Source organism: Tachysurus vachellii, chromosome 9 (genome assembly GCF_030014155.1).
Source record: "Tachysurus vachellii isolate PV-2020 chromosome 9, HZAU_Pvac_v1, whole genome shotgun sequence".
In the NCBI taxonomy this organism is placed as follows: Eukaryota; Metazoa; Chordata; class Actinopteri; order Siluriformes; family Bagridae; genus Tachysurus; species Tachysurus vachellii.
In genome coordinates this window covers 7996321-8008963 of record NC_083468.1, presented here as the reverse complement: position 1 = coordinate 8008963, position 12643 = coordinate 7996321, and the positions used below count along the sequence as shown (strand labels likewise).

Sequence of the window (12643 nt, the reverse complement as noted above, 5' to 3'; positions counted from 1 at the left end):
CTCTGTACATAGCATAGTAGTCTATCCCTTTTTTCCCCAGTATATAGGAGGAAATCAGAGATGACTGAGAAACCCAATAAGGGCATGAGGCATAACAGGACTGAAGCAGAGCCAGGAATAGTACAAACATGATAAATGACAAAAATGACCACCACCACCCCCCCAAAAAAAAAAAAAACAGTAGGTCAATAAACCCAGATTTTTTTTCTTCTCCAGAATCATTAGAATTTTATTTTATTTTATTTTACTTTTTTTTACTTCCAGTGGCTGATGATCTACATCCAGGATGTAAATAGCACGCTCTTGATGTTTATTTAGCAGCATGATTTCGTGTGCGTGTGTATATTTTCCCATCATAGAGGAAGCGCAGCTCTTCTTCCCCCATTACCCCAGGGGCTCTTACTCTCCCCCTTCCCCATGCTCAGTCCCGCCCTCCCTCACTCACTCCCACCAGCCATTTAGGCATGCAAAACACAAAAAACACAGCACATAAGTCAACCTTAATGATGTCTGAATCACGGTGAGCACGGCTGGTGTCGGACAGAAAGATGCATCCACGTACAGACGCGCTCAGCCTCCGAAATGGGATTTATTTTAAGGAAACTTTGTGCGGAGTTCAACAAGTCAGGAGCTTTCTGGTCAGACTTTGAGCCTCTTTTCCTCCTTCATGGATGGAAATTAAGCGGAAGGAAAGCAATGCTGGGATATTCGCGCTTGCGTCAGTTTCCATAAGGTGTAAAGTTTTGTAAAGTTTTGATTTGTTGTGTAAAACACAGCCGGGTCAATGGGGACGCGGCGTTAGTTTACAGGTTGTAAAAGCAAACACACACAAAAAGGCTCTGGATATATCGATGAACTAAAAAAAACAAACAAACAACGAGGGAATTTAAACGCCAAAAATTCGAGAGGGAAGAGAGACAGGATGGCAGAGAAGGAGACGCAAAGTAAAGCTGCGGTTTACCGGAGTGTCTCTTTCAAAAAGCTGCACAACTGGAAGGCCAATAAAAGGGGTTCAGGCGCCGAAGATCAGCGCCACGGCTCGGAGGATTTGGAGACTGGAGGAGCCCTTCCCCCTCCGGCTGCACAGCCCTTGGATATGCGCAGTTCTGCTGTGGCTAGAAAAGTTTCCAAAATCTCAGCAGCCAGCCTCTCGAGGGCAGAGCTGAAGAAGGGCTCCACTCATACCATTTCACCCTCAATCCGCCAGCTCTCGGAAAAGTTTGGAACCAACACAAATTCAAGCAGCACTTCAGTCCTTCAGTCTACAGTTTCACACAGGATTAGATCTCCAGATGATTCATCTTCCCAGGACATTTTAGGATGTTTCCCTGATCAGAGCAAAAATCTTTCTGGAACACTGACAGACAAAGGTTCGGATCATAAGTGTCAAGAGTCCGTCTCTGGCTCGGATTCGGATAGAGGTCATAAAAGGAGGGTTCGAAAGATTGGAGGTGGCACAAGGGCAGGTAAGACTGATCATTCTGAAATCAGTGATGGCTCTGACAGCTTTAGTGGTAACACTATAAATTCAGAAGATGATGTTTTTGTCCTAGGATTTTCAACATGCAAGTCTTATCGCCGCCATCGCTCTTCCCAAGGTGAAACTATTCACATAGATTCGAGCTGGCCGAGCGTTACAAAAATTAGAGAGCTTTTTGGGGATGGTCACAGAAAGAAGAACAAGTCTATGTCAGATGGAGAGGACTTGAAATCTGATGACTATCACATTCACCATTCTTACAGCACAAAAGACGGCAACTCGTCTTCAGACAAGAGCGACAGGCAGTCGCCACTGCAGTCAAGAGGACACTGGCAGGACACAAACAGTTCAGATCATGATGTTAACAGACAAAGGGGTATGGACTCTGGTTTTAGCACAGAAAAGCATTCTCATGATGGTGATCTTAGCTCTGTGACAAGAAAACAATTAGCAGATATAAGTAGGGTCGAGACGCAGAAAAGTAGTAGAAAGGGCTGGACAGACAGTGACCCCCGACCCACTCCACCCACCCCTCCACCTCGCACTAGTTCTGTTGCACTGCCTCTCAGGTCCCATTCATGTGCTTACACTGAGCAGGAGCAGAGACAGGGGACGAAGCAGCCGCAGCCATCAGATAGTTTGCATTCTTCACATAGTTCCACAAAACCACAGACGGGCTCCTCCGTGGAACCGATCAGCACTCATGAGAGATTGAGCTCGGGAGAAGAGGAGGACGAGTCTGAAGGGCAGAAAGATAGAAAAACACGTTTGTTTGTGCAAAGCAGTGAAGGAACTGGAACACATGTTTTCAGGAACAAGCATGAGGCCTGGATCAAACTCTCTCATAGGTCTTCAGGTAGTGAGGAAGATAGCCCAGCAGGATTAGCTCATCAAGTTCGGCGTCGTTCCTTGAGAAAAAAAAAGAAAAGCAATTGCAGTAGAGAGAATGAGGAATCTGATGACAGTGACAACCAACCCCTGATGATGGAGCACCTGGAGCGCCCCCAGCGTTTATGTGATTCCCAAATGGAGGGACATAGGCTTGACAGTCTGCGGTCTAAGGGCTGCGTTAGTGGACAAATGTGGGAGAGAGCACGAGGGTCCTCTGTGGTTCAGGACAGTTATAGGAATTTGTGTAAAGCTTCTGAAGGACAAGTTGGTCCCAGTAATGTCCCATTTGTATCACGCGTGTCAAAAGTAACCATTCCCTCATTTCTTTCCACACCCTTGGGGTCACGCTGTAGTAGCAGATATTCCAGCACTGAAACTCTGAAGGCTGAAGATCTCATGAGTTCAACCTCCAATAGAGCCTCATCTTCTGTCCTAAGCAAAACATATCATGGCAATGCTACTATGTACCGCTCACCTAGTTTTGGACATGGAGACAATTTTTCTCGTGCTCCTGTCCGTGTACGTTCACGGCTGGTGCCTAGCTTGAATCAAGGAGAAGACACCCCCAATGCTGCAGAAAGCAGACTAGGTCACCGTCCTGTCAGTCATGAAAAAGATAAAGACAGAGTATCAATGTCAAATCCTGATATTGCTTCAGAAACTCTGTCACTGCTGAGTTACCTGAAAACTGATTTATCCGAGCTGAGGATGAAGAAGAGAGGTCAAGATGCTGAGGAAAGTCTGAACTCAAGCAATCTGGGTCTTCAGAGCACACCAACTATGTACAGAATGGGCTCAAGAACTGCAGGGCTGAACTCTAGAAGGCCCTCACTAAAGGACCTCACTGCTACTTTGAGGAGGACCAAGTCTTTCACTTACTCAGAGAAAACTGTAGGGTCAGCTTTAAGGAGTTCCTCTGAGCAAAGGCTGGACTGTGAAAGTGATGTCGATCGTGTAGTCATATCTGATAGAGAGGTGGAGAGTGATGATTGCAGAGGTTATGACTATGAAGAGCCAATGCCAACCCCTCTACAAGATCACTACATTCAGGAAGCAAGACAAGTAATAAGAGATATTTGTCAAATGAGTGCTAATAAGGATTATGATGATGATGATTATGATAACGATAATGATGACATAGCAGGGCTTAAAAGAAATGGGAATTTTGACATGGTGGGAACTAATAAAGAAGCTAATAATATGAAGCAAGTGGAGAGGATAGATGGACAGATTGTAGAGACTGTAAACAAAAAGCAAGCTGATAGAGAAAGTGGGAAATGTTTAACAAAAGGAAATTCAGGAGAGAAAATTTTTGGTGATAAGTCATTGGATGAACTTTCAGGACATGAATCAAGTCTGACAGATGAAGGAATTGTCACAGAGCCAGAGGCTGGCTTATATGGAGGGCTATCTTCTGGCACAGACTTGCTAGGCCAGACCCTCACTGTTTGGACTCAGTCTGGACTGTATGAGGAACAGTCACACAACATGATGCTGGAGAAGTCTCTATCTACTCCTGCCTCATCTGTGAGGACAGAATATGAGGCAGTAGCTATAGGTGGAGATGTAAGCATCAGCAAAAATCAGGCTTCTTTAGAGGCTCCGCCTACTCCTAGTGCTCTTCGAAGACGGAGGAAATTCTCCTCAGCTGCCAACAATGGCTCAGACTCCAGCAATGGCAGTAATGGGGAGTCAATTGGCGAGTCTGCTTACCGTTCTCTCAGCGATCCCATGCCACATCGAAGTCGCTCGGTGGCAGAGGATGGTAGTAACAGCTTTTCTGTGGACAGCAACCTACTTGGCTCACTCTCTCTAAACTCAAAGGTTGGTGTAAGTGCAGATTCCTCTGCAGCTGATCTGTCGGAGTGTACTGGCAGTGCAGCTAGTGACCTGTCAGTGTATAATGACTCGCTGCGAGATTATAGCACCGTGATACAGAGCATAGTGCATGAACCCGGTGCAATGGACAAGCTCATCGATGAGAAGGCAAATGGAAAAGCAGTGAAAAAGAAAAGCTTTAGTGACCCCAGCAGGCGGGGTGAACTGGCTTCTCCAGCTCTTGAAGTCCAAAAACATTCTGACGAACCTATTAATGAGTTGGAGCAGCCCATTCCTCCTTCAAGCAGTGAGCCGATCCTGTCAGAGCAAAGAGATGAGCTGTGGGAGCTAAACAGTGAGCAGTATCGGCAGTATTCGAACAGGAGTTCACAGTCCCACTCAGAACATGTTTTACCCTCCCATCTTGACCGCAATGGAGTTAATAAAATGTGCAATGAGGAGCCAAATTTGCCCTTTGACCCAAAGCTGGCTCAGGTGTTGTCTCCTTGCATAAGCCGTCGCGGTTACAAGAAACGCACACACCGTGTCATGCATCAACAGTCTTGCGATGATGGGGACCAATTAGATGAACAGCAGGAAGATCGAAGCTATGAAGATCTGGAACATCTGGATCCTTCCAAGTCCATCCTGCCTCAGCTTCCTATACCAAAAATAAGGCCCAAACATGTACGCCATGCCAGTGAGCCTGCTACATTTGTGCCTATTTCACCATCTAACCAGCATCGTGGCTCTTCCAAAAGCCATGAACCACAACAACTCTCAAGACACAGACAAGGAGAGGATGTGACCGAACAGTACAACCTGGACTTGAATCCACCCGAGGGGTCCTCAGATGCCCCTGCTGAAGGGGCTGTTGTGGAAGGTACCAGTTCTGTTCCTGAAACAGCCAGTATTGACCCCAAACTGCAAAGGAAGTCCAGTGATGAGCTGACGCAGGCTCCACTTAAAACCAAACCACGAGTGGTAGGTCCCCCCTTTTTTTTTTAAATATGTCAGCATAATGCTATTATGTAAATCATTGCAAAGTCTAAATTACTGTTTTGGGTTGCTTTAAGAATTTTTTTAGTTTATTAGGAATTGTACCTATAATCCCAGATATGGATCAATCATCATGTAGAGTAGACAGATCTAGATCTCAGAGTAGCGTATGCTTGTGTGTGCATGTGTATCTGTATCAGAAGTAGTATCCATGCCTGATGGTCTCCTTTTGTGAGACATATTGACTCAGATTCCAGTGAAGTGCCTGTATAGCACATGATCTGCTTTTGTCTGTGATTGTAAAAGATTAGATGAGCAATAGGGAACTAAAGATTTCCTAAGGCATTTTGTTTCCTCTATTCCTCAAACATTTGCTTAGTATGAATTTATGCCTTTTTGTGTGTGCGTATTGTGTTTATGACATACCCCATATGCCTTGATTTCTTTGGTGCATACCGTTTTCCCTCTAGCTGTTTGAAAAGTCATGCTCATGCTTTCCTGGCATGTTTTGGACAGATCATTTTACCTCCTTGTGTATTTAGATAACAATTTAGCTCAGGGAACAGTTTATAACATTTCTAATGGCTGCCTAGTGGTTGTTCCTATGAAATAGCCTCAATACATTTTTAATTTAAGAGTGCCTGGATTTGGGTGTATATACTGTATATAGATTGAGATTTATTACAAATTATTTACACATTTTCAGACATTAGTTTCTTCTCTGTATGTGTATAATGAATCTACCTTTTTCTAGGGCAAGGCTAGGCCGTATTCTCTTTTAGCACCTTTTATGGTTGCGTACTTTCTCTAGATTTTGGTGGTGCCTGACTGTGATTCCTTGTGCACTGCTGAAATGTCGACTTCTGGTTGTGATGGGCACAATGAATTACCTCGATTGACACTGTGCTGGTTAGCCAACATTCCTTTGTCGTGAAATTGAAATGCTTCTTTTTTCCCTGTTTAATGAAGTGTCATTATGACCTAGATAAGAGTTAAAATGCCTCGATGGCCTTGACTTTCAGCTTGGATAATTTTGTCCAATCTGAGTCGTCATTCACAGTAGTCTCTCTGTCTCCTGTATGCATACACACTTGGTTTGTAGCAAAGACTAGAGCAAACTTGATTGTACACTTGTTGCAAAAGAGACACTGTAAAGGATTAAAAGAAAATTTCAATGATGCATTAGTATTACCACCTGATCGTCAAAGCTTGTGTTTAGCAAATGAATAAAGGTAAGTGGAAATACCCACATTGTCTGTGTATCTAAATAGTAGCCTCAGGAATCCTGCCTCATGACCTTTAATATAATTTGGTTCATTGTTTGGATGAAGGGTCGCATAAGAATTTTCCCACTTGGATCTTGAAAATGGTTTGTCTGCACCACAGACCATGTTTGCACATATAATGTTTCTGTAACAGAGGTCTCTCTGTTGTACAAGAGGCACACCCATCAATTCAGTAGCGCCAACTATAAATGATAGACTAGCATTGTAAAAACACTAAAGAGCTTGAAGACATTAAATACTGTTAGCTGACTAGTGTTACAGCAGCCGCTGATTTTTAAGATGTTTCATTGCAAAGTAGTTAGCTACTGTTATGTTGCAGTAGGGTATTAAATACACTGAGAGGTGTAACATGGATGTGGTCCTTACAGGTTTGTTTATAAGGATGACCTTACCACACTGGGAAGCATTATAGTTTGGACATGGGCTTGCACTGTCTGGTAGTGTGTTGAAGAGTTTACACAGAAGAACAAGAAGAACAATACCATGCAGTTTCTGCCAAAACAGCTGATTATGTGTGATCATTTTCTAGATTCTTACGAACACATTAGTGATGTAATGTTTATTGTGTTAGGTGAATATTATTATTATTAGCAGAACCACTGGGTTTAATGGTTTGGGTGTGTTGGAGAAGAGCACCCTGTTTTTAACATTACTGCTGCATGCGTGTAAGAGAAAAAGCAAGAAATAAATGTGGAGTAAAACCTGCTTGTTTAAAGCATTTCTTTAAGGAGTGTGTGATGCAAGCAAATGATTTGAACACCCAAACATACTTGCGGTTAGATGGAGGGATGTGTGCCTTCAGCTCACCCATTGGAGGGGTAGACATATGTCAAGGTCAGTTTTTTTTATGCCGTGAACACCATATCTCACTTGATCTCTAAAAGTGGAGAGAAAAGAGAAAGGAGGGAGAATAGCACACAAAGATAGAAGATTGGAAGTAAAGAATGAAAGGGTGTGGTGTTTGGAAGTGAAAGTATAGATGGTGAGTTAATACTTATGTATGCTCCTCGTGTGTGTGTGTACTTAATTTTTTTTAGATATATAATATATAAAAGTAAGCTGCTTATGTTTTTTTATAATTATGTCTGCTGTGGACAGTACATTAGCATAAATATCTAGAAGAACATGAGACTGTTGAAATTTTCTTCCATCTGGTAAATACACACGTGTGTGTGTGTGTGTGCGTGTACTGTATATTTCTGGACCCTTGGCCTGCTCCTCTGACAGCATTGGTGTGGAGTGATCCTTTGCAGACAGGAAGCCGGGGAACAGAAACAGGAAGTTGTTGTGGTTACTGATGGACTTGACGAGTTGCAGGGAAGGATGCTGGGAGAATGCTGCATGAGACTTCCAGGCCTGAAGCAACGAAGTGCTGTCTTCTGATCTCACACCCATTCTTCATTATCCCTTCCTGCACAGCTTGAGTGGGTGTTTTGTAGCACAAGCAAACTTGAACCGCTCCTTTTCAACTCGTCAGTACAGTATTTACCTCAAAATATTACAGGTTTTTAATTGATGAATGCCATCATACAGGCTTTAATTATTCTCAGACATTGCTAAATTCTCAATTTTTATTTAGCCTTTTCCACAAGGGCTGCAATTTAGACAGCGTGTACACAAGTTGGAGCACTGATGAGTATCCTGAACTACTCCACATTGGGACACTGACGATTTCATCATTAGTCACTGGAAAAGCACAAACATATGAAATATTTAAGTTTTATATGTTAAATAAGCATGTTGGCTTAATCACCCACGATTGTGGGCTTGCTAGATAGTTGTTGTTTTTTTTAAAAATATTTTTTAAATCATTAAACACTGAAAAGTTGTTCGACTCAAACAAACCGAATATAAAAGGCCAAAGCACTTGAATTATGTGAGACCTATAACAATGATAACAAGCTACTTACATTTCTTCCAGCCAAGAGGCTTCAGAAATGATGCCGGCATTTCCTATTTTTCCTATTTTTATTTTTTTAACGGAGTAAACATTTCAATGCACAGGAAGAATTCAGTGATTGGTAAAGACAGTCCTAAAAATGGTAGATTCCCTGAGCAGTGCCCAAACTAGTGAACTCTAGGGAGCTGATTAAGACACTGCCATAGTCTCCAGCTAGTATTAAATGATACTTCAGATACGTAGTTGTTTATTCTGTCTCGTTTTTGTCGCTGATTGTAGCAATAACCCTTATCTTCCAGTAGCTAGTACTGGAAGATACTAGCTACTAGCTACCATCAGTGTGGTCATTCCACATGTGGTAAAGTGTTAAGGTTTGACCTCTGACCTTTGCCAGTTTTGCCTTGAACCTGACCCTCAACCTGAACCTAATCCTGACATGGAAATTTTCTCTCTGCTTCTGTCACAAATTCTCCACACCTGCCTTTCTCTTTCTTTCCTCTTTAAAGCCAGTGAAGGAGGCAATGCATAGTAGAGAGATGAGGTCATCTCCTTGTTTTTTTCTGCAGTTAGATTGAAGTGTGATATCAGAAAGGGATAGACAGAGGGAAGAGTAGTAGAGCATGACTGCAAAAGTGAGAAGTGATATTGGGAAGACCGAACAGAGAAAACTGAACAGAATAGAAAAGTGAGAACAGAGAACAGCGAGAGAGATGGAAGAGACATGTGAGAGGAGGAAGAAGAGGGAAACTGGTGGCTCTGTTGTTTTCAGTTAATCAAGCAGAAGGAATGTGCCCTATCTTTTTTCTCTGTATAAGAGCCTTGAGAAGCAGACACTGTGTGTGTGTGTGTGTGTGTGTGTGTGTGTGTGTGTGTGTGTGTGTGTGAGAGACTTTTTTTATGTGACCTACTTCCTTACTTAATTCAAGTAAAGAAAATCAAGGGAGTATCAGTGTGTCACATTTCAGTAACCTATCAGAGACCTTTGTGATCATTTTTTTGCACACACACCCATGCTCAGGAGATGAATAACCTAACTTTGTTTATCATCTCTGTCTTTTATTTATTTATGTTTTTAACCTTTTTTCTATTTCCTCTTTTTTCACATTTATTGCTCAATCTCTTTGTCTCTGTCCCTTTTTACCCCTCTTTGTCTTTCCATCTCTCTTTCTTTGTTTCTCTAATTCTCTCTCTCTCCCCCCCCTTTCTCCCCATCTATTAACAGCAGGTAAACTTCTGCGAGTGATTGGGGAGTGGAATGCTATGTGAGTGTGTGTTTATACTGATGACTTCGCCTTCATCAGATCCATCTTGTAACCAGGTCTTACAGCAATAAAGCAGCAGTCTGGCTGTAATCTCATTGTACACAGTGTTTCACTGACTCCACAGCTAGTCACTTAGCCAGGACATTCAATTGTAGTGTTGTTAAACTTGATGTGTCATATTGCTGACACTAATGGATCTAGCAAATAAAGAAAACTATAGTCACCAGATTAACATGATGCAAACTTCAGGTCAAAATTAACAGCACATTAAACACTCCCTCCAGGATTTCATCATTTCGCATTAGGTAACATCATCTCAACATGCATTAATCATCAAACATGAGTACAGCTATCATTGAAATCACAGTTCATCTTTTTTACTTGTACACTGGTGTTTTAGTCCACCAGCTGGAAAGAAATTGACTTATTGGACATGTTTAGTAACTAAAACCAAATTGTGTTATGGCCACAATTCTGATATATAATTAGTCAGGATACTGTTGGCTTTCAGTGTGAGATGATTCTAATCTTATTTCGGGTATAAAAAATAAAGTATGGAAAAAAATCTTGTGATACAAATTCTTTAAGAAAAAGTGGATGAAACAATCACAAAAAAAAATACTCAGCAATATCTTGGTTAAGGTAATACTTTTTTAGCCACTTTTTTAGTTTCTTGCAGTACTGCTCCATTGGTATTACTCTCTCTAAGTCTTTAAATGCTAATTGATACTGCATCATTGGAACCCTTCCTAGAAAATGGTGGTTTTCTTCAGTTCATACTCTGTTTGTGTGTAGAGGCTTAAATTAAATGCTTTTCTACCACAAAAGCTTTCACTAAGAATCCTTTATTATCCCCAGAACTTTTGACAGTGAAATTCTTGTCATTATTTTGTTTATTATGGTGATTAGTGTGCACCATATATGGCGTGGTGGTGGAAAGGGCAGCACTGTGGCCTCACAGGTCCTTGGGATACTGACATTTCACATCTCCACATCTAAATGTGGGTTCCCTGAAAGTTCTCTGGGATTATTTCCATCTCTCAAAACATGTGTGAATGATTGTTTTTATGGAGGCACAAACAACAGACAGTTGTTTCTTCCTAGGTGCATTCCCTCCACATGCCCAGTGTTTCTGGGGACAGGCTTTGGCTTTGTTGCAAACCTGATCAAGAGAAAGTGCTCAGTGAAGACGGAGGGAAACAAGCAAGCAACAATATTAGCAAATTACATTTTTACATATTTCTATCTTATTGCAAGCAGGATGCAATGCAGTTTCCTTTCTTGTAAATACTCTTGTATAATATACAATGACCTCGCATGTAAACAATGAATTGCAATAAAACTTTTACTATATGTGCTCAAATTATACATTACATGGTACAATTTTTCTAAAATGAAGGAAATTTTGTCAGACTGATGTCAGAGATGAGCACAGAGATTATAAAGCAGAGAAGATGATTTTATGTGTGTGTTTGTGCTCTTTTCTGTCTTGTGGACAGACCCGGGCATGAGAAAGGGGTCATGGGGTAATCAAGCCACCAGGGGTGGGTGGGGGGTTTCTCTCTTTCCCAGGGCACCTCTGGCGAAGCTCCAGTGTGTGTGCATGTGTATGTGTGGCTGTGCGTTGTAAAATCTTACTTTTGGTTACTTTATTTTAAAGTGAGTACGAGATATTGTAGGTGCAGGAATTCATTCTTATGCTAATGGAAGGTCTTTTAAAGGGAAGTATTGTGTGTGTGTGTTTGTTTGTTTGTTTCGTTTAATAGGCCCGGCCCCCTGTGGTCTCACTAACATAAACAGGAGCAGAAGGGCAGGGCAGGAAAAGAGACAACTTTCTATCATTCATCTGGCTTATTCCTTGCCAATGATCTCTCTCTCTCTCTCTGTGCCTGTGTGCGTGTGTGTGTGTGTGTGTGTATATGAGAGACCAAGCAAACGGAAAAAGGCCTGCTCCCCAGTGAGGAAATATTTTGGAGAGAATTATCAGTACATTTCCTACATGTGTCTATCCCCCTTTCTGTATGCATATCTCTCTCTCTCACTCTCCAGCTGTCCCCATGTGTCTAAATGGATTAAACGTGTCCTCCTTGGCAATTCAGTCATGTAAATTCCACATGATGGTTACATTGAAGTCTGGAAACTCATGTTCTAGCAGTGTGCTGTTTAAACCGTGGTATAACATTTTCACATCTAATATTTTCCCTCAGAGATCAAATATTAGAAGCACATCTCAACTCAGGATTGGTTTCCCCTTCCACCTGGGATTCTGAATTTTTCAGTTCTGCCTTTCAAATTTCTTTTCCACTTTCTCTTTGTTTGTGGAGGAGGCCCAAAGACACAAGCAAGACAAACACATACACACGCATACACACATTAGGACGGAACCACCCTTCATAATTACAGAGTCTGGATGCTTATGTAAGGGGAGGCCCTCTGAAACAGCACTTTCTGATGATTGAGAGAGAGAATAGGGATGTGGTAACTCAGTGGTTAAGGTGTTAGGCTACTGATCAGAATGTCATGAGTCCGACTCCAACCAACCTGCCACTGCTGGGTCCCTGAGCAAGGCCCTTAACCCTCAATTGCTCAGTCGTATATGTATGTGTATGGTGTGATAGGGAAGTGTGTGTATTTGTCTGTATTTGTTTTGTTTTTTCTTCTGTATTTGTAACAACATTTCTTAATTGGCCACGATTGCAGCTGCATATTCGTGTGTGTGTGCGTGTGCGTGCACTCGCTCTTCTCTCTATTCTTGTTTCCCTCTGATGTGGTCCTGTCGTCCTCTCTTTAACTCCTGTTATCCAGCCCTTGCAGCATTGTCTGAGTGTGATGTGGGACTATTCTGTATCCTTTTTCTAGGGAATCAAGTTTGGAATAAACTCTTTTTTATTTTGGACACACATCATATGATTCTTGAGATGACCAGTCCAGAGCTTCGGTTAAATTTGTTCAGCTAATTAGCATTTTATTTTCCATAGCCAGTAAGTTAATATCTAGCATAAAAATG

The 12643-nt window shown here is 41.9% G+C and overlaps 1 protein-coding gene across 2 annotated transcripts in view; it reads left to right on the top strand.

The window, feature by feature from the left end:
* The first annotated feature begins 468 nt into the window (after positions 1–468).
* Positions 469–12643, top strand: part of LOC132851026 (rho guanine nucleotide exchange factor 17-like) — a 97035-nt gene continuing 84860 nt past the window's right edge. The window contains exons 1-2 of one of the 2 annotated variants that reach the window (XM_060877576.1): positions 469–1466; positions 1554–5173. In XM_060877576.1, the coding sequence (XP_060733559.1) occupies positions 923–1466; positions 1554–5173 (4164 nt within the window). In that variant the 5' untranslated portion in view covers positions 469–922. Of the gene's footprint in view, positions 5174–12643 lie in introns of both variants that reach the window. The other variant, XM_060877575.1, reaches the window with a different exon arrangement.